This window comes from Galleria mellonella, unplaced genomic scaffold (assembly GCF_026898425.1).
Source record: "Galleria mellonella isolate WM207_F2 unplaced genomic scaffold, CSIRO_AGI_GalMel_v1 utg1267, whole genome shotgun sequence".
Lineage (NCBI taxonomy): Eukaryota > Metazoa > Arthropoda > Insecta > Lepidoptera > Pyralidae > Galleria > Galleria mellonella.
Window position 1 is genome coordinate 2,890,123 of NW_026441987.1, and position 22,223 is coordinate 2,912,345.

The window sequence follows — 22,223 nt, forward strand, 5'->3', positions numbered from 1 at the left end:
AATGGTAAATTGTCGGGAAAAATAAATATGGGGCATTAAGGTACTTAGAAAAGTTAGAAATAGTTGAAAAAGGGATATATAAGAAAAATTAAAACAATAACTAAAAGAAGATAATTTCAGCTTTTATATATGTAAAAATATTTTAAAAGAAACCACAATAAATTTGATAAATTTTATAGCACTTTACAAAAAATACCAATTTGAAAGGAAATTATTTGACTAAAAATGGCAGAAAAAACAAAAGACCATAGACATTTTTTTCTAAAATATAGGAACGTTCTTCTGAAGTTAATTTTAATAATGTGAAAGAAAATTACAAATAGTTTTTAATTGTAAAAATAATGATATATGAAAGCGAGTGTACTTTTTTCTCTTAGTAAGTTTTGTTGAATATCAAAAATACCGACCCTGTTTATCAACCATATTTTTATCATAATAAAAAGATACTGACGTAACTTAAAATATGCTCAATTGACTGACGTCACTTGAAAATCTTTGACAGCAAATTGACACTTCGTTTTGTAGGAAAACACTATTTTTATTAGACAAAATTGAGGTTATAAATAAAATCTTAAGACTTTTGTCACTAAATTAGACATTTATCTTTATAAAAATTGTAAAACAAATGTTAATACCACTTTATTAGTTTATAGTAACTACACAAATACCACTATGGCTAATTCATTGCTATCCAAGGTAAGTACTTTTAAAGTTCCCTTGTACTATTCAACGTTTACCTATTTATTTTTTACGAATTTTCAGTCATTGAATAACAAGTGCCAGCAATTAACACCATCAATACAATTATTTCTTAATTGTTTATTATTATTTTTTATATACTTAATTTTAGTTTAATATTAATGTAATATTGTGGTTCATTTGTAACCAATTTTGATGATTATTTTTTAATCCTCAGATGGGAACCTTGCGGTTAGGCCCAGCAGCTATCTACATTCACCCAGTTCGTACTACAACATCAAAACATTGGGATCCCAAGTTCAAAAAGCTTAGAGCTCAGAAGTATATGAAATTTGAGTTGCCTGACTATAATGAGGATATAAGTGCTATGTCACCAGAAAGGATCAGGCAAAAAATGAAGGAGCGGGGAGTTTTACCACCAAGACAGTGGATGGAGCGACCATTCTATATATCTGCCACAGGTATACCAACTCTTATATTAAATGAAATAGTAATAAATAAATGACAACAGATCTTGACCTTACATTCATTTCTTATTTTAAATATTTGTGGTTACTAAATTACTTCAGTGCACATGTAACAAATTACCAGATTTTAAGTGTACTCATGTGATGTTCCAAATTGTTTATTTTTATGTTTTTGGTGCAATAAAGAGTTATTAAAAAAAATATTAAAATATATACCTTTTTTGTTATATTTTTATTTATTTATCTTATAAAAAAAAATTAATCCAAGATCTCCATGTGGTCCCAACACAGAATGGGCTGACCCCCATGACTATCATAACAGGCAACTGAGAGAACTTAATGGTTGAGGAATAAGCAATAGCCTTTCCTTTTAACATCACTAAAGCCTAACTATGATTGCCAGAGGGGAAGGGATTGTTAGTAATGGGGAGGTTAGTTCTCATTACTAACAATATACCTTATCAGGTCGACCTCCACGCGGTTCCCCCTGAAAACCATCATGACTAATTTTTCCTTAAATTTGTCACAATGGGCTAACTGACCTGCCTTTTCACCTTCACCAATCATCCTTCACTGGTACCCGGCTGACATATACTGATAGCGAAGGCGGGGTAACCATTCCATTATCATCCATAAAAAAAACTATGGTTGCCAACCTACCTGCCAAGTGTGGCAACTACTGGAAAAATCCCCATAGGGGGAGGATCAAATAGGGGGAGGTCTATGATCAACAGTGGACAGTTAATAACTAATATTGTGATGATAATACTTCTATACATTTATCATAATGTATATAAATTATAATTCCAGGTGGAGTATTTGAACCATATGTTCCACCAGAGGGAGATGGTAAGGCTTCTATTGTATCAACCACTCGTGCCAAACAAACCGTGGAACTCCTTGAGAAAAAATCAAAATCCATGATGGCCATCCGCAAAATAAAGTCTTACGAGGAGGATTTCGAATCCAAAGAGTTCCCACAATTAGCTCAGAAGATTTATATTGCAGCACATGAAAGTTTAGTAAATGGCGACAAGAAGGCACTCCGTGAATATGTTACAGAGAAGGCTTATCCAGAATTTAGGCACAATTCACATCAAAAAACCCTCAGATGGAGGTTCTTGGAGTCTTTGGAACCTCCCAGAATTGTACACGCCCGGTGTACTGATGTTGTTTCAAAAGAAAATATTTTTGGGCAGGTTTGTAATTGTGATTATTTTTATTTATTTATTTTATTAATGAAATCATTTATTCTGTTACAAAACAAGAAAATTAATGACAACTTTATACTTTATAAAATAATAATTTATTGGTAACAGCTGAAATGGTCCCCATTCAGCTTAAGTTGCAGTGTGGTGCTGCAGCGCTGATTTTCAGTGGTATTTCACTCGATAGGTAGATTAATAGATAGATAAAACTCTTTATTTGAGGCATTTATGACACACGTTAAATTAACAAATGAGTTCATACAATCAAATTAATATTTTTTTTTTAACATAAAAGATAAATACGAAAATATGTTTTTACCATGTGTGTCGCAGTGACTCAAATAGGCTACAGCTCACGTGATAGTTTTGCTTAAAAGCAAAGCAATGATTTACAGCTGCAGCCTGAAGTTAGACTACGCGGACGCGTGCATCGAACCCAGAGTATAACCACTTGAGAAACAGGATTAAATCTATAAAACGCTATTGACTGTGGACCTTGTGTTTTTCAGGTTACTGTCCGGTTCCACACACGGCAACAACTCGCCGTGTATGATCGCTTCGGGCGGCTCATTCACGGCAGCGAAATCCTAGCGAAAGACGTGCTCGAGTATGTAGTCTTTGAAAAACATCTCTCCAACATGTATGGGACTTGGCGGATACACGACAAGATCATACCAGACTGGGCGCCTCCCAAGGAGCCGTCAAAGCTAACGCAATGGAAGCCGGAGCCCGAACCAGTGCCAGAAGCAAAGGTGGAAGAAACTCCAGCTATAGCTGATAAATAATCTTGTAGATATATGAATAAATAGTTTAGGTTTTATTTTGGATGAGTATTAATAGCTGTGTTTACCCGTAACTTCGTCCGTATCCTTCTCCTTCTATGACCTCTATCGCAAATATTACGAAATTGTATTACCAAATTTCATAATGATTCGTAAGATTGAAGAAAACAGTTTAGACGGAACTCAAACCCCTTTATATGCCACGTCACTGGCGCCCTACTTGCTTATACAAATACCGCAGGCAGTTACCAGTCCATAATCACGCAAAAAAAAATACCACAGGATTCTAAATATTTAATTAGGTGGAACAGATTGTTAGTAATGCGAACTACCAGTTCCATTGCTAGCAATAGAGTATATCGCTGGTCAGGTCGACCTCCATGTGGTCTCTCCTGGAAACCACTGTACTGAATTCCAGGTGTGTTCATCACGATGGGCTATCTGACCTGGCTTTTCATTCTCATCTATCATCCTTCACTGGTACCTCGCTAGCGTATACCGTTTTTTTTTTGATGGGTGAAAATGGTATGGTAACCCCGCCTGCGCACTAACGGGATACGCTGGCGAATTCATTCAAACTTTAATACAGTACCTGTGGGTTAAGTAAGTAGGTAGATAAGAAATAAAAAGTGGAAACACTTGGAAATTCACTTTATTGCTATCCAATTCAATCAGGATAGGTACCTAAATTCAATCACTTGTGTCTTAGCAACCAATTTGTTCTATAACAATAATCAAAATATTAGTGCAACATTTAAGCACTACAAACATAGATATACAAAAAACCCAAGATTCATTCCGTACAAATATGACACTAGACTGTCCCGAATTTCAATAAAAAAAAAACATCATAGCAGCATAAGTAGAATAATTTCTTTTTTTTTTGCATCTTAGAATAACAAATAAAAAATAGACAGAAGCAGTATCATGGACATAAAAGAGTATTGTTTCCCTCATGATACTCTTCATGCGTTGCCATTCCTGAGGACTCTGGTGTTATTCCTCTGTACCCTATTTACTAATAATAATAATTACTTACGTAATAATGGAACTCCTTATCCAGACGTTAAATTTTTACAAAAATTGTAAAAATATTTCAATATACTTGACTATAAATATCATTGGATTGTAAGCGCAAAATTAATTAATTAAACATCGTGTCCCAGCAAAAAAGCATTCGAAGATAAGGATAGAAAAGAAATAATTCAATTGTGACTTATATATATATTATACATATATGCTTTCAGATAAAAAAAAAAAAAAACTCAGTTATAAATCGATTAGGATTTTTATAACGATACAACCATAAAAAAAATGCAACCAAATTGTAATTGCAAAAAAAAAGAACCCACTTTTCTAAGTGCATTGAAAATGAGAGGTAAAATACTCTCTGATTTCAGTATCGCTTTAGTCTTTGTCGATAGTGTATCTAGAGTGTTTGTATATCGATGACTTTAAACATCAAAGTTCTATAACAATAAATTAACTAATATAGTACCTACATTATATATACTACACATTTTTATAATTTAATTTCTTGTTAGTGAATGCCTCTGAGTGTTTGTGAGTGGTCGGGTATTGGCGGATATAAAGAAATCATAGTGAATACGATTTAAGCATTTTAGAGTTTAAAATTTTTTCTGCAATTTAGAATGGTAAACAAGCTGACGGCCCACCTGATGGAAAGTGGTAACCGTCGCCTATAGACATGAGCAGTACCATGGACATAACAGAGTATACTGTTTCGCCCATGATACCCCCATGCGTTGCCATTCCTGAGGACTCAGGTGTTATTCCTCTGTACCCTATAAATTCACTGCCATATCCCACCCTTCAAACCGAAACACAGCCATGCAAACGCAACTGCTTCACGGTTGAAACACGAATGAGACAGAGGTGGCCAAGCAAACGACTTTTGTACAAAGTCTCCCTCTGGTGTTAAATATTGCTAAAATACGGTTTCTTTTGAGCTACCTCCACATATATTTAAAAAAAAAAAGAGTAAGTAAAATATTCCTTGATTATTATCTCCAACAAATGAACTAGTCGAAACGATAAATAATAAATTGAAGACGAAATTGTCAACTTGTGAATATATTTACAGAACCAATGTTATGATTTTTTCCTTTATCTAGTTACATAAACTACTAAATTCTATTTTATTTATACTAATAATAAAATGCACTATTACAGGTTTAAACAGATTACCAAATGACAATAGTATTTTAATTTTTTAAAATAGGTTAATCGCCATTACCCTACACTGAGATTTGAAGAGGCACTATACACGTTCATATATCTAAATATCTAAATTAAATTTTTTAGTGCAGTCTTATACACTATGGAAGGCATCATTTTTTTTTTGTTTAATTCATAACTTATTTACAATAATAATACAAAAACAACTGTTTCAACCTCACTGTCTACTTGTACAATCGTTCGTTTATGGAATGGATTATAAAAACCAAACGTTTCACTTAAATTTATTAAAGCATTAATCCATAGCAGATCGTAAAAGAATTACGTTAAAGAAAGACGGGTCCACTGTGAACGTACCTTTGTTAAAAATTGTTCCTATGTCCATAAATATTACTAAATGCATCGAATATATATATATATATATATATATATATATATATATATATATATATATATATATATATATATATATATATATATATATATATATATATAATTGGTTATTAAACATGTTTTGGTTTTGCCAGATATTAATGTTACAGACACGATATGAAATAATGCTCTTGTTTATAAAATCGTCTATATTACTAATTCTAAAGACCTTATCTTTATAGAATAATTTAAAATTATTCTAATATATTAAAATAGGGTTTTATGGGTCATTTAAGATTTTGTGAATTACAGAGAAATTATATATGTATATATTATCTGTCTTGTTATATTGTTGCATAAGGAATAAATATTATTCAACCATTTATTAATTAACCATTTATTACCATTGTTTCTGCCTACCCTAATGGGAGACAGGCGTGACAGATAAGTATGTATGTATGTATGTATGTATGTATTATTAATGAAAAAACTTCTTCATAATGATTGATGATTCTATTTTGGAAAATCTAATTATTTTAAACATTTTTACTTTATATTTATTCGAGTCTGTTCGTGTCATTACTTCACTTTTTAAATTGTTACCAAAACGGAGAGCACTTTAAATAAATTACTTTATTTAACAAAATGTAAAATTAAAAGGTACAAAGTGTTTATACAATTACTTGTTTAGTGTCACGGTAAGCACCAAAACTTGAGGTTTCATGTACCATATACGACACATCATAGTGACGTAACTGGTTAACATACTATAATACAGTAAACAGGCATACGACACGGCTGATGGCAAACGTTTTATCTTGACGCCTGCATCGTGAGTGGAGATGTGAGGCGTGACCATTTCCCCGCCTTGAAAAATTTACTGTAATTTTTTGAGTACACTCATTCCACAACCTGAGCGTTGGCGCGAAAAATATTTTAAAAGACCGCACGCAACTATTTAGCTAACAAAATCGAATTTCAACTGTACAACAGTATAAGTTTTTATAACAGTTATTCACAGTGTAAAAATATTACATATTCTTGATCTGTGCACATACGTAGTAACCATTTAAAGCGTTTATCCATCTGATGGGACATTTCCACGAGTTCCCGCCGGTGACTTTATAAAATTAAGGCCACGTGTGTCTTTTCGATGCGTTTCCCGTCGGTGACCCTATTAAGGCGACGTATCTCTCCCATTTCGTTGAGTTTCCCGCCGATGAACTTATGATATTAGGGCGATTCTCTCCCGTTTTGAAGAATTTCTCGCCGGTGACCTTATGGTGACATATCATTCCCAGTAGATATGGCTGGCTAGTCAGACGACAGTGGGGGTTCGCTGCGGCGGTTTGGGCGGTAGTGGTGGTGGCGGACGCGCTGACGGGGAGGGGGGCGAGGGGAGCGGCCCGTCCTTGCTGTGTAGTCTCTGACGTTGTGTTTCTCGGAGATTCTCTAGGAAGTCTGAAATAAAAATATAAATATTATTTTTACTATTTAAATCCTTTAACTATTGTAAATATACATAGTAGTCGTTTCGGGGGAGGATTACCAGCAATATGTCCTTACAGGTCGACCTCCACGCGGTTCTCCCTAAAAACCATTGTGCTTAATAATTGATGGTCACGATGGACCAATTGACTTGATTTCATCCTCACCTATCACCTCACTAATGCCCCGCCAGCGCATACCGACGGCGCAGGCGGGGTTAGCATTCCATCTTCACCCATTAAAAAAAAGCATTCGTTTCGCTTAGGTATTAGAGATGCAAATTCCATATGGTACCTGGAGGATGGTGGTGTAGTGGAGGCCCGGGGCGGAGCGCGGCGCGGACGCGGCCGGAGGAGGCCGGGCCGGCGGAGGAGGCCGGGCCCGAGGAGACCAGGCCCGAGGAGGCCGGGCCCGAGCAGGCCGCGCCGGCGGAGGAGGGCGGCGGCGGGGACGGCGCGCGCGCGCTGCAGCAAGTGCTCACGCTCTGCAATATTATTGTATTATTATTACTATGACAATTTTATTGACAATTAAACAGAAATATTAGTAATACGCAAGCAAATTGGTTGAACACTGATTTGTTCATTAAAAGAATAGATGGAACAGATTGTTACCGGCCAGTACTTACAATATTATTAGTGGCCAGTACGTGAACATAATATACTAAACAAATATGAATTATATGTTTTTTTCTTGCTCTCCTATGAAGTGTCAAATATGGACCCCCCCCCCACTAATGATACTACAGTGTAGAGTGTTAGGCATGTGTGTGTGTGTGTGTGTGAGCTTGTCGGCCGTGTACCTGCGCGTCGTCGTCGTGCAGGCGCAGCGCCAGGTCGCTGAGCGAGTCGCCGTCGTCGTCGCGGTCGTCGGCCGCGCACTCGCCGTCCGCCGCTTCCGCCACCTCCACTACCTGCAGCCGCGCGCCGTCCAGCTCCTGCACAACATACATTGCATCTTTCACTATCTATGCCACCGGTTTATTCACATTTATACATTACGCATACGTACGCAACATTTACGTCAGTACGCACTAAGATAAATGTAATTTTATACATAACTTCTACCCTAATTTAGTTTTAAATGTTTTTTTTTCTTCTTATAGTAAAAGAGGTCAAGAATATTTATCGTTAATACTTTGTGGTAGCTACATAAAAGTCTCGGAGTTCTCAAGGATCATATATTAAATTAAAAATTAGAAATGTTGACGTATAGTTGTAGGGACCGCGGCTGGTAGCGCTGCAGCACGCGGCGCGCGGCGGCGCGGCGCGGCTGGTAGCGCTGCAGCACGGGCCGCAGCATGCAGCACACAGGTAGCAGGCGGGCGGGCGGGCGGACAGACAGACCTGCATGAGCGTGTCGGGGTGCACGTGCAGCCCGTCGCGCAGCACGCGGCGCGCGGCGGCGCGGCGCGGCTGGTAGCGCTGCAGCACGGGCCGCAGCATGCAGCACACAGGTAGCAGGCGGGCGGGCGGGCGGACAGACAGACCTGCATGAGCGTGTCGGGGTGCACGCGGCGCGCGGCGGCGCGGCGTGCAGCCCGTCGCGCAGCACGCGGCGCGCGGCGGCGCGGCGCGGCTGGTAGCGCTGCAGCACGGGCCGCAGCATGCAGCACACAGGTAGCAGGCGGGCGGGCGGGCGGACAGACAGACCTGCATGAGCGTGTCGGGGTGCACGTGCAGCCCGTCGCGCAGCACGCGGCGCGCGGCGGCGCGGCGCGGCTGGTAGCGCTGCAGCACGGGCCGCAGCATGCAGCACACAGGTAGCAGGCGGGCGGGCGGGCGGACAGACAGACCTGCATGAGCGTGTCGGGGTGCACGTGCAGCACACGTCGCGCAGCAGCGTGTCGGCGCGCGGCGGCGCGGCGCGGCTGGTAGCGCTGCAGCACGGGCCGCAGCATGCAGCACACAGGTAGCAGGCGGGCGGGCGGGCGGACAGACAGACCTGCATGAGCGTGTCGGGGTGCACGTGCAGCCCGTCGCGCAGCACGCGGCGCGCGGCGGCGCGGCGCGGCTGGTAGCGCTGCAGCACGGGCCGCAGCATGCAGCACACAGGTAGCAGGCGGGCGGGCGGGCGGACAGACAGACCTGCATGAGCGTGTCGGGGTGCACGTGCAGCCCGTCGCGCAGCACGCGGCGCGCGGCGGCGCGGCGCGGCTGGTAGCGCTGCAGCACGGGCCGCAGCACGTGGCGCAGGCGGCGCGAGGCGCGCGCGCGCACGTGCAGCACGCGCCCGCCCAGCTCCAGGCGCACGGCCGCGCGCCGCTCCACCACGGCCTCGCGCCCGCCCAGCACCGCCGACGGCGCCGCCAGCTCCACCGGCGTGCCGCACACCTGCCCACCCGCAACGTCTTTTAGCCTAACTCTCCCAAAGCGATTTTCGGTCGCCGATCTTCCGCAACCGATCGCCGATCCACCGCAATGGATACGTTGAATTACACGCAATACACTCTTATTAGTCGATATCTCGAAAACCGGTCTTAAAGATATATTGTAACTGATACATTCGGCCGCCGATCTTCCGTTATCAAAAATAAGCGATCGTCACCGAATAGACCGAATGAGGCGCTAACCATAACTAATGTCACATTAAGCTGATCTTCGGTCACCGATCATCCGCGACAGAACGCTAACACAGTAAGTAGTATACAATTTCCTACTGTTAGTCAAATTGCATGAAAAACCAATCAACATATCATCGTCGAACCAGCATTATACAATATAATTTCAATATTACATAGTGGCAACTACTAGCAAACCCCCCCCCCCCAATGGGGAGCCTTAAGGTCAGCAATGGACAGTTAAAGGTTGATATAATGATGATGATTAAGAACGCTGAAACAATTGTAGAATGGCATTAAATACACCAATACATGTTTGCCATAATAGTAAAATGTCCACGGTGCTGTTTATGTCTATAGATGGTTAATATCAGCTTGTTTGGCGAGAAATTGTGAAGTGCAGGTAATAAAAGATGAAAGTACAAGAGGCTGACCTGATTGCCCTCCTTGAGCAGGACGTCGTAGGTTGTGCAGACGAGGTTGCGGCGCTGCAGCAGGCGGTCCACCAGCCGCCGCACCGTCAGCGACTCCTGCACGCCCACCACGGACGTGGCGCCGTCCGGCAGCACCACGCGGCACAGTGAGCACTGCCCGGCCGCCAGCTGGCTCGACTTCACCACCTACCAACCATCATGTGGATTTCATAGCTTAGTTACAAAGCGAGCCACCATCGAGACCGCTGACACTGCACCACACCCAAAACTCGTGTAAATGACGTAAATGCCTAACTAGGTAATTGCGGGGGGAAAGGGATTGTTAATAATGAGATTTAACATCCTCATTGCTAGCAATACAACCCCTATTAGGTCGACCTCCACGCGGTTCCCCCTGGAAACCATAGTGTTTTTTTTTATGGGAGAAAATGGTATGGTAACCCCGCCTGCGCTAACGGGATACGCTGGCGCAGCACCAGTGAAGGGTGATAGATGAGAATAAAAACAGGCCAGTTAGCCCATCATGATGAATTCATCTGGAATTAATCATGATAGTTTCCAGGGAGAACCGCGAGCAGATCAACCTGGCCGGGTATATTGCTAGCAATGGGATTCTCAGTCTCCATTACTAACAATCCCTTTCCCCCCTATATGTTTATATTTGACAATGCTTGCCTCACATAAATAACCCAAAGAGATATAATATAGATTATATAGATAGAGCATCGATCCTCAAAAACGGGTCAACTTTTTGTCAGCTAATTGTCAAATTAGCCGACTTGTTTTTTTATCAGTGTTCTATATACTTACGCACATAATGTCTCTTAACGCGTCTATATTTATTTATTCAAAAAATGCAAAAATTATAAAAGAAACTAAATATAGAATGTTCAAAGGAATCATAACTATCACGCAAAATTGTATGAAAAAGTTGTCCCGCTTTTCTCGAATTATTTGTATGGAGAAACTCTATCTATATGATACAATCTAAGAGAATTATCCGTCTCAGGCACCCACACATTTATAAGTATATACTTTCAGATAAAGAAAGATTCGAATCAGTTTATTACATTATGGAGGTTAAGGTAACAAACATAAGAAGTTTTTTTTATACAACTTAGAATGGTAAACAAGCTGACGGCCCACCTGATGGAAAGTAGTAACCGTCACCTATAGACATGAGCAGTACCGTGGACATAACAGAGTATACTATTTCGCTCATGATACCCCCATGCGTTGCCATTCCTGACGACTCAGATGTTATTCCTCCGTACCCAGTAAATTCACGCCATATCCCACCCTTCAAACCGAAACACAGCCATGTAAACACAACTGCTTCACGGTTGAAACACGAATGGGATAGAGGTTGCTTGGGTAATCGACTTTTGTACAAAGTCTGGTACCTATTCATGAAAACCTATAAGTGGCTTTACTGTTCTTATATTATAGTAAAATTTTTATGTAAATAAATCTAGGTTTTCCTGTTACGAGTACAAATAAATAAATAAAGACCGACAAACCTCTAGTTTTGTAATTAAATACATGTGACAGCATATTTATACAAGTTATATACCACTGTTCTATTTCAGTACGTGTGTTGTGTATATTTAGTTGTGTACATAGACATGTACATATATATGAAAATAGCATCACGTGTCTGTCCATCAAATATTTGCCTTCGTTATCGCATCCAATTGTACGTGATACTTACTGCCACTGTTTCACAATAATTAATTTTATATCGTCATTATTATTGTGCTATGAACGAGAAAGGGTGTTTTTTTTTTGATGGGTGAAAATGGTATGGTAACCCCGCCTGCGCTAACGGGATACGCTGGCAGAGCACCAGTGAAGGGTGATAGATGAGAATGAAAACAGGCCAGTTAGCCCATCATGATGAATTCATCAGGAATGAACCATGATAGTTTCCAGGGAGAACCGCGTGGAGGTCGACCTGGTTGGATATATTGCTAGTAATGGGATTCTCAGTCTCCATTACTAACAATCCCTTTCCCCCTCGAGAAAGGGTGTTGCAAGTTATTTTTTAATGGGTGATAATGGAGTGGTAAACCCCGCCTGCGCTATCGGTATACGCTGGCGGGGCACCAGTGAGGGGATGATAGGTGAGACTGATGTATGGCTTAACACAATTGTCAAACGCATTTTAATTTATATAATATCTTTTTGCTTTTACTACAATGGTAGCAAACAAGCATACGGCCCGTCTTATGTCAAACAGTTACCGTAACCTATGAATATTTATAACACAACAAATGTCACATGTGCGTTGTTAACATATAACAAGCTTTCATAACCCCTTCTTGAAAAACCCCATGGTGGTGGTCTGTAGAGAAAACCTCGACTCCTTGCCGACGGTTTCTCTTATTGCTTATTCAAAGTATGTAATAAACAAAATATATATATATATATATATATATATATATATATATATATATATATATATATATATATATATATATATATATATATATATCTAATCTTCTAGCTAGCATACTCTGTACACTCAGGAACCAGGCAAAGAACATCTGGAGGCACTTCTTAGAACCGATCGGGAATCGAACCCGGGACCTTAGGAGAGGAAGGGATTGTTAGTAATCTGGAGGGTAGTCCCCGTTGCTATCAATATACCCTATCAGGTCAACCTGCGCGCGGTTCCCCCTGGAAACTATCGTGATTTGAATTTATCCTCACCTATCATTCCTCACTGATGACCTGCCAGATATACTGATAGCGCAGACGAGGTAACAATGCCATTTTCAGCCATTACAAAAAAACCCGGAACGTTAAAGATCAAACAAATATGGCGACCACTACGCTACTTACATCGGTGACAGGCGGAGGCGGGGGCGGCGGCGAGTCCGCGGGCGGGTGGTGGCCGCGGTCGCGGGACGGCGCACGCAGCTTCCACGGCAGCAGCGACGCTCCGCCGCTGCGACGCCGCTCAGACGCATTACTTGCTGACTTCTTTAACTGCGGGAAGATATTATTTTTATTAATTATTTTTTTATAGCATGGCTTACGCCCACATTGTCGTCATCAAAGACAAGGTCCATGAAAGCGATCATTTTAATACAATTTTTTTTATACAACTTAGAATATCAAACAAGTTGACGGTCCACCTGATGGAAAGTGGTAACCGTCGCCTATAGACATGAGCAGTACCATGAACATAACAGAGTATACTATTTCGCCCATGATACCCCCCATGCGTTGCCATTCCTGAGGACTCAGATATTATTCTTCTGTACCCAGTAAATTCCCGCCATATCCCATCCTTCAAACCGAAACACAGCCATGCAAACACAACTGCTTCACGGTTGAAACACGAATGGGACAGAGGTACGCAAGCAATCGACTTTTGTACAAAGTCTCCCTCTGGTAAAAATTAATTAGGTCTAATTGTTTTTAAATTTAGAGGCAACCAATGCTTTTTCTGTTTTATTTTTACTGTTTTAGTTTTATGTTTACTGTTTACAAACCATTTGTGTTTGAAAAACAGTAATAAATGGAATTAGAATATAAAGGGCTATACCTTGGCGCTGGGCGAGGCGGCGCCGTCTGTGCCGCCGGTAGTGGCGGCGGTGGTGGCGGTGAGGAAGGGCGACGGCAGGCCGCGTAAATCTGCGCGGGCGCACTCGGCGTGCTCGGCCGAGCGCAGGAACCGCGGGTAGCTGTCGAACTTCATCACGTTGAAGATCTGCTTCTGCGCCTGCGCAACCGACACACACTTTAGCTAGATTATCGTTTTAACTATTAAAGATTAGGCGAATTGGCTATCATCTTCACCACGATGACTTATCCATCAAGGAGGAGGAGGGGGGGGGGGAGATTTTCGGTCTTGGAGACTATCCACCCCGTTGTTTACTCAGTACAACCTCCTACCAGGTCAAACTTTTTTTTTTTTTTTTTTTTTTTTTACAACACAGGAGGCAAACGAGCATGCGGCTCACCTGATGGTAAGTGACTACCGCCGCCCATGATCACCCACAACACCTACGGCATTGCAGGTGTGCTGCCGGCCTTTTAAAAAGGAATATGCTCAAACTCCACGCAACACACCATCTTTATGGTGTCCTTACAAACCTAATCTGAGCCAGGGGACTACAGATATCTTAAACCGCGGGATATCGTTAAGGTAACACATAGGATCTATGAAATAATTCTATTAGGTAAGGAGAAGCACAAAAGATCCCTATGGGTACGACGTGCAATGTTTTAGCTGACCCAATATGCAAATATAAGATAATCTGATCCAAATTTTATTTATAAAGAGTAAAGATCATATGTTTGTTCATTTTTAATGAGTAAACTCCAAAATTATGTAATTAATTTAATTTTGTTTCACCGAATAAATATATAAAAATATCAATGAGTAACACTAGTTGCATGTTACTTTCAAAAAACCGTGCGAATCCGGGATATAAGTTTATAATTTTGCTTAAACAAACCTTAAAACAAAACGCAATTAAATATCTTTTTTATTATATTTTATCATAAATATGTATATATATATATATATATATATATATATATATATATATATATATATATATAAAAATCATCTGCTCTCGTTTAAATATTATTTAATGTGTCAGTTTATTGTGGAAACTTCACTGATTTATATTATGGCTGTGTTTACTGTTTTACTCACTCTGGCTGTCCTCACATAAACAGCTTAAATTTAAACAAAAACAAATAACGGCGTAAAATCAAAGACAAGTGGTCGCTTTTTACAAAAGTTCAATAACCGCATCTAAACATTGGTTAAAACGACTTCACAAACGGTTATTTAAACTGCGAAGTGCGCAGTTTGGGTGCTAAACGGTTAACACTAGGCTTCTGGGGGAAAGGGATTGTTAGTAATGCGGGCTACCAGTCCCGTTGCTAACAATATACCATGATCGGTTGACCTTTATGCGATTCCCTCTAGAAACCATCGTGCTGAATTCCATATGTATTCATTACGATGGGCTAATTGACCTGCCTTTTCACCCTCGCCTATCACCCCTCACTGGTGCCCCGCCAGCGTATACCGATAGCGCAGGCGGGGTTACTATTCCATTATTATCCAGTAAAAAAGACCCGTATGATGAAATGGTAACTTCAAATATAGAAAGATGAGGAGTTTTTTTTTTCAACACAGGGGGCAAACGAGCATGCCAACCTGATGGTAAGTGACTACCGCCGCCCATGGTCACCCACAACACCAGCGGCATCGCAGGTGTGCTGCCGGCCTTTTAAAAAGGAATATACTCTTTTCTTGAAGGTTATGTTGTCGTATCGGTTCGGAAATACTGCTGCTGGAAGTTGATTCCAAAGAGTGGTTGTGCGTGGAAGAAAGTGCCTTGAAAAACGCACGGTGGAAGACCGCCTCTCGTCCAGATGGTTGGGATGAAACTTTAGTTTGTGGCGGGTTTGTACGGTGGTGAAAATCAGCAGCAGGTTTTAATATAATTTAATAGGCAAGCACCTCATTCGATGTGTCTTCTGTTACTGATCTTCTGTCGCAGGAAAAGCTACTAGAGTATATGATGTATTGCGCATATCATCATCATCATCATCATCATAGACATCAGCCGTTAACCGTAGACCGCTGAACATAGGCTTCCCCCATATACTGCCATAAGGAATGGTCACGGTACGCTTATATATGTATATGTACGAAAAACTACAATGCAGAGTTGCCGATCTTCCGCCGGCAGAATATTGTGATCGGAAGTAACAAATTGTAAGCAATTCGATGTATTGGCGTTCCGTCGCAGATGATCGACGACCGAAGACCGGTTTACTGTTACAGATGCAATGTAATGAGTGGTGAGTGCATACCTGTTGGAACAGGTCGACAGGCGAGGGCTCCTGGTAGAGCCTGAGGGCGGCGGCGCGGCGCGCGGCCGCGTCTACGTTGACGGGTTCGGACGCGCCCTCCGCCAGGTGGCGCTGCCAAATCTCGTTGGCGAGCGCCGCACGCTTCGCGGCGTCCTCAGTCGCGCTGTACTGCTCGCATGACCACCAGAACCTGATAGATATTTGAAACTTTATAAAAAACATATTTTATAGATAAAACAAAGTTCCAGAAAGGATTATAAAATGCTGATTCTGTAAATGTAGCTAAAACTTAATGGCAATCAATTGTTAGTAATATGAACTACCAGCTTCATGGCTAGTAAAATTTCCTCTGTCAGGTCAACCTCCCCGCGGTCTTTCTGAAAACCATGGTACAGAATTCCAGGCGGATTCATCGCGATGGGCTAACTGATCTGCTTTTTCATTCTCACCAATCATCCCTTACTGGTGCCCCGCCAGCGTATACCGTTAATGCAGACGGGGTTACCATTTCACTAATATCCATTAAAAAAACCTCGTGTTTATACTTATAATAAGTTTACAATTGTAATCTTTCAGAAGAAACAATAGAGTCCCTATCTATCTGTCTCGTGTTAACTGCAGATGCTACGTACCGTATGTTTTCGGCGGCGAACTCCTTGGAGAGGAAGTGCGCGAAGGCGGCGGCCCCGGCGGGGTCGGCCAGCAGCTGCTCCAGCCCCAGCGACCAGCGCGCCACGCCGCCGCTTGCCGCCGCCGCGGGCGCCGCGCCCTCGCTCATTTGCTGCTGACAACAGAACGGTTCCAGTTCATCCACCGATCATTGGGCAGTGTACATGGTTACGACACTCACAGTCGTTACTATTGCGTATAGTCAAGAATTTAGCCATGCTATAGTACAGCGGTGACCATCTGGTCATCGGTTATCGATCGTGGCAAGGCAAAGTGAAGTGAAGTGAAGCCGCGGGAAATATGTAACCAAATATATAAAACGTAAAAGTTTGTAAAGATGTTCGGATGGATGTTTGTTACTGAGTCACGCTTTAACAGCTAAACGGATTTCAATGAAATTTCATACACAGATGGATGTCATTATACTGGATTAATACATAGGTTACTTTTGATTATAATTCACGCGAGAAAAGCTGCGGGAAACAGTTGTTTCATATAATCAAAGGGAGACTGTACAAAGTCGTTTCCTTGAGTAACTCTCTCCCATTCGTGTTTCTATTGTGTGTTTGCATGGCTGTGTTTCGGTTTACAATGAAATTAAAGGGTACAGGGGTATAGCACCTTAGTTCTCAGGAATGACACCGCGTTAGGGGTATCATGGGCAATACAGTATATTCTGTTATGTCCATGGTACAGTTCATGTCTTTAGGCGACGGTCACCACTTTCCATCAGGTGGGCCATCAGTTCGTTTGTCATTCGAAGTTGTAAAAAAACGTTTTTAATCTGTGGCGATTGTTTATTACTGGGCGTATTTTTTAATTTCAAACAAAAGAGATCCATTCGCTACCAACCTTATTGTACATATTGCGATGGTCGTGGTGCCTGTAGGAGCTGCCCGCGCCGCTGCCCGTCGTCCATCGGCGGAACGGTGACGACTGCTCGCTCTGTTGGCAAACAAACAAAAGTTTAGTAAAACGAGTTAGGGGTGGGTAATATATAGCAATATCTATATAGTTTAGGCGCAATATCTATGTATTGACCCAATAACGATTTTTTTATACCACAGGAAGCAAACGAGCATACGTCTCACCTGATGGTAAGTGACTACCGCCGCCCATGATCACTCACAATACCAGAGACATTGTAGGTGTGCTGCCGGCCTTTTAAAAAGGAATATACTCTTTTCTTGAAGGTTATGATTTCGTATCAGTTCGGAAATACTGCTGCTGCAAGTTGATTCCAAAGAGTGGTTGTGCGTGGAAGAAAGTGCCTTGAACAACGCACGGTGGAAGACCGCCACTCGTCCAGAATATGTTCAAAGACTGTTATCTAAAAAATAAAATATTAGATAACAGACTTTTAACATATTCGAAAATAGACATCCGACCGTTCAACTGAATTCGGTATTGACCAAGCTATTCATATATGTGTTATGTTATTAGGAAACTTCCGATTCTGATCCAATTTCAAAGAGTCGGGATAAATCATATATATTTTAGACTAAAAAGTATGTTATGAACATAAATCACAAACTGGAACAAGATTTCATATTTGTTCCAAATAAATTAATTGTGATTAGAGAGAAGTGTGGACTGAATGTCGATGTAGTGACCAAAATCGAAAAAGGAATGTTGCGTTGGTTTGGTCATTTGGAGAGGATGGATGAAAGAAGAATTACGAAAGAGATTTATCGAGCAAGAATGAATGGAGATGTCGGTAGGGGCCGCCCTAGACGGACGTATGTCGACCAAATAGGCGACGTGCTGAAGAAGGGCCAAATTAAAAGTACCCGTAACCGGCGAGCGTGTATGACAAGATTGATGAATGTGGAAGAAGCGAAAGAGGTTTGTTTGAATCGAAGCATTTGGCGTTCCATTGTTTCTGCCTACCCTAATGGAAGACAGGCGTGACAGATATGTATGTATGTAAATTAATTGATATAGGTAGATAAATCATCGATATAAATTCTAAATTAGCAAATATTTTTTTAAACTCAATTCGATTATTTTACGTTTGTGTACGTGGGCGACATAAAATGGGCATCCCTCTATAAACCCAATTTCAGAATGGTTAAAATAGTTACTTCACACAAATCATATTATGTATGATTCAATTAGCTTTTTCATCGGACCAATGAATCAATGCTAGAGATGTTTATTATATTTCAATATATGTTTCTCATAATGGAAATAACAGAATAGAATAGAATAGAATAGAAATCATTTATTCAAATAAACTTACATTGAAGCACTTTTGAAAAGTCATTACATTTTTTTTAATCTACCGCTCGTTCGGAAAGCTGTCTCATCACAAGAAGAACGAGCAAGAAACTTGCGTGTTGCTCTTTTAAATAATTTTATTATTGCTTTACATTTTTAAGTTTAAGTGTGTGAATACAAACCACCAATTAGCACTAATTCAATTAAATACTCAAAAAGAAAAAAATATTGAATACATAACCAACTGGTTAAACAATTAATAAGAGGAAATCAGTCATAGTGATTAGAGCAGACCAGTCCCTACAAGCAGCACCCGTTCACGAGTATGACGGATGAGCCAGCCATCACTGCGCTCGACCATATTTAGGGAGCCCAATGACCCGGCCCACCACGCCGCCACAAGTCTGGACATTTTAGTGAGCATGACTACTCAAAACACTAGACCACGTCAAAGCTACTCACAATTGCCATCTGATAGTTATAGTATTCACATTTTACATAAGAATGCATGCGGCAATTAATACAAAAAACCGCTACGCTTTCATATTTCTAAAATTAATCAATTAAATCAAGAAAGCAATGAGAAAATAAAATTATAACGTTGTATGCTAATAAACTAATTATTTACTTGATATGTTGTCATCTATGAATTCGTCTATCCTGTAATAGGCTTTCTTACATAAAAATTGTTTAATATAAGATTTGAATTGCCTCTCTGTCAGATTTAAATATATAAAGTCCTAAATTCTAAAAAATGCCATGTGGTCCCAGCATAGGATAGGCCACCCCTTCCTTTCCCGTGGGTATCGTAAGAGGCGACTTAGGAAATTTAACGATCGAGGAATGGGCAGCTGTGTCTTAAAGCATCACTAAACCCTAACTGCGGTTACCAACTCGCCTACCAAGCGTACTACTGGCAAAACTCTCCTTATAGGGAAGGCCTATATTTAACAATGGACAAAACGGCTGATATGATGATGATGATGGTAAAAAGTAAAAGAACCAGAGGGAGACTTTGTACAAAAGTCGATTGCTTGGGTACCTTTGTCCCATTCGTGTTTCAACCGTGAAGCAGTTGTGTTTGCATGGCTGTGTTTCGGTTTGAAGGGTGGGATATGGCGTGAATTTACTGGGTACAGAGGAATAACACCTAAGTCCTCAAGAATGGCAACGCATGGGAGGTATCATGGGCGAAACAGTATACTCTGTTATGTCCATGGTACTGCCATGATGTCTGTAGGCGACGGTTACCACTTTTCATCAGGTGTGCCGTCAGCTTGTTTGCCATTCTAAATTGTATAAAAAAAAAAACGAATGGGCTACAACGTTCCTCTTAATACGTCAACTGGCAAAACTCCCCTTATGGAAGAGGCCTATGTTTAGCAGTGGACAAAACGGCTGATATGATGATGATGATGATGATCTTACAAAATACACTTTTAATTTAGAAATAACGTTAAACCATTAAATAAACGTTTACGATCTAATTTCGCCATTCATAAATTCTAAAATGGCATAATTAAAAAATTTTATGTCGCGTTTTATGAATCGAATATTTCTAAATTCTCTTAGATCTGAAAGTTCTGCTGGATTTTGTTCCCAAATTTTGGCTGTTTTTTTTTTTATAACATACGATATCCTAGCTTGAGGATCAGGCGAATAGTGTCATTTTATAACATTAATTATTCTTTTATTCAAGCCGTAATTAATGTGCTCGAAAAGTTTAGTGGTTAAAATCGGCATTTTATATGAATCATTTATATTTATATTTTTGACCAATGAATTATCACAAATAAATAATTGATTGATTCATAACACATTAATTTCTTATAATCCACAGGTGAAGTTGTATTAGTCCATTAATACTAGGTTAATCTGTAACATCGGGATTAAATTCCGCTGTGTATACAAAGTGAATCATATTATGATACGTATAAAATGGCTATTTTAACCCTTTATCTCGACACTGACAGTGGAAGAGTTCGGACAAATAGGGCGATTATGTTTATTCTCAAGATATGGGTATGGCGGCTTCATATTTGCTCGGGTACAGCACCGTGGTACGAACTTGATGGACAGATGTTTGCTAGGGGAAACGTGTGTCAGAGATATGTTCTGATGTTACACAGTGATACGGGTAAAACCGTGATATATTTATATTTTTAGAAAACCTGAGTATCACAATGATTTACCATAAATTATAATTACTTTATTTGAACACGTCTAATGATAGAATCGAAACATATATACTTATCTTGATAAACAGCGTGTAACGAAACGCGTATTTTATTTTATTTTTTATTTTTATTTTATTTCAATAGGTACACATTACAGAGAATTAACATGGTTACATTAATTTATACAGTACAATAATGTTTTGTTCAAGCTAATCCTCCAAAACTTTGCGTACACGGCATGATCAAAACATAAACACACAGCTAAAGTCTGTAAACACAATATACATAATTTAAACAACAAAAATATAACAATATAAACTCATTTATAATATCGGTAGAACCACAGACAACATATTACTGGTACTATACGTATAAACTATAACCTAATAGAGAGAGGGAGACTGTACAAAAGTCGATTGCTTGGGTACGTCTGTCCCATTTGTGTTTCAACCGTGAAGCAGTTGTGTTTGCATGGCTGTGTTTCGGTTTGAAGGGTGGGATATGGCGTGAATTTACAGGGTACAGAGGAATAACACCTGAGTCCTCAGGAATGGCAACGCATGGGGGTACTCTGTTATGTCCATGGTACTGCTCATGTGTATACGGTTACCACTTTCCATCAGGTGGGCCGTCAGCTTGTTTACCATTCTAAGTTGTATATATATATATATATATATATATATATATATATATATATATATATATATATATATAAATTCTTATTTATATGTATGTATTAATATTGTATATTTGAAATATATATATAGTTATTAACTTATTGTTCTTACTGTATATTTTAGTGCAATAAAGAATATATATATATATATATATATATATATATATATATATATAATTTACAAAAAACGAAAAATAATTTTCACCGCTACGTTTGACATAAATGCGTTTGCAGTCTGTGTGCGATTCGTTTACACAAATCCACAGTTCAGCTGGTGTTTGCGTCATAAATTTCTAAGCATGACAAATTTCACTAGAACACTGACGTAGGTCATTTCCAGATCTCAAAATAATATATGTTTGACGTTTGTCAATTTACCACGGACATGATATTAATAAAAATAGCTAAAGGACAAGCTTGCAAGC

General features: G+C 40.1%; 2 protein-coding genes across 2 annotated transcripts in view; one reads left to right on the top strand and one right to left on the bottom strand.

The window, feature by feature from the left end:
* The first annotated feature begins 508 nt into the window (after positions 1 to 508).
* Positions 509 to 3,194, top strand: LOC113522280 (probable 39S ribosomal protein L45, mitochondrial). The gene is made up of 4 exons (XM_026907958.3): positions 509 to 696; positions 917 to 1,160; positions 1,977 to 2,365; positions 2,884 to 3,194. The coding sequence occupies exons 1-4, from the start codon at positions 673 to 675 to the stop codon at positions 3,157 to 3,159; spliced, it is 933 nt and encodes a 310-aa protein (XP_026763759.2). The 5' UTR covers positions 509 to 672; the 3' UTR covers positions 3,160 to 3,194.
* Positions 3,195 to 6,908: 3,714 nt separating this feature from the next.
* Positions 6,909 to 22,223, bottom strand: part of LOC113522272 (regulator of G-protein signaling loco) — a 117,351-nt gene continuing 102,036 nt past the window's right edge. Inside the window, exons 4-13 of the mRNA XM_052900584.1 lie at positions 17,578 to 17,670; positions 16,689 to 16,837; positions 16,057 to 16,246; positions 13,763 to 13,939; positions 13,054 to 13,200; positions 10,210 to 10,395; positions 8,562 to 9,548; positions 8,018 to 8,152; positions 7,510 to 7,699; positions 6,909 to 7,188 (exon numbers count right to left, since the gene is read on the bottom strand). Of these exons, the coding sequence (XP_052756544.1) occupies positions 7,046 to 7,188; positions 7,510 to 7,699; positions 8,018 to 8,152; positions 8,562 to 9,548; positions 10,210 to 10,395; positions 13,054 to 13,200; positions 13,763 to 13,939; positions 16,057 to 16,246; positions 16,689 to 16,837; positions 17,578 to 17,670 (2,397 nt within the window). The 3' untranslated portion in view covers positions 6,909 to 7,045. The remainder of the gene's footprint in view (positions 7,189 to 7,509; positions 7,700 to 8,017; positions 8,153 to 8,561; positions 9,549 to 10,209; positions 10,396 to 13,053; positions 13,201 to 13,762; positions 13,940 to 16,056; positions 16,247 to 16,688; positions 16,838 to 17,577; positions 17,671 to 22,223) is intronic.

Coding starts and splice junctions, on each gene's coding strand:
- LOC113522280 (XM_026907958.3), top strand. CDS start 673: ATGGCTAATTCATTGCTATCCAAG. Junction 697..916: donor CTAATTCATTGCTATCCAAG/GTAAGTACTTTT, acceptor TTTAATCCTCAG/ATGGGAACCTTGCGGTTAGG. Junction 1,161..1,976: donor ATTCTATATATCTGCCACAG/GTATACCAACTC, acceptor TTATAATTCCAG/GTGGAGTATTTGAACCATAT.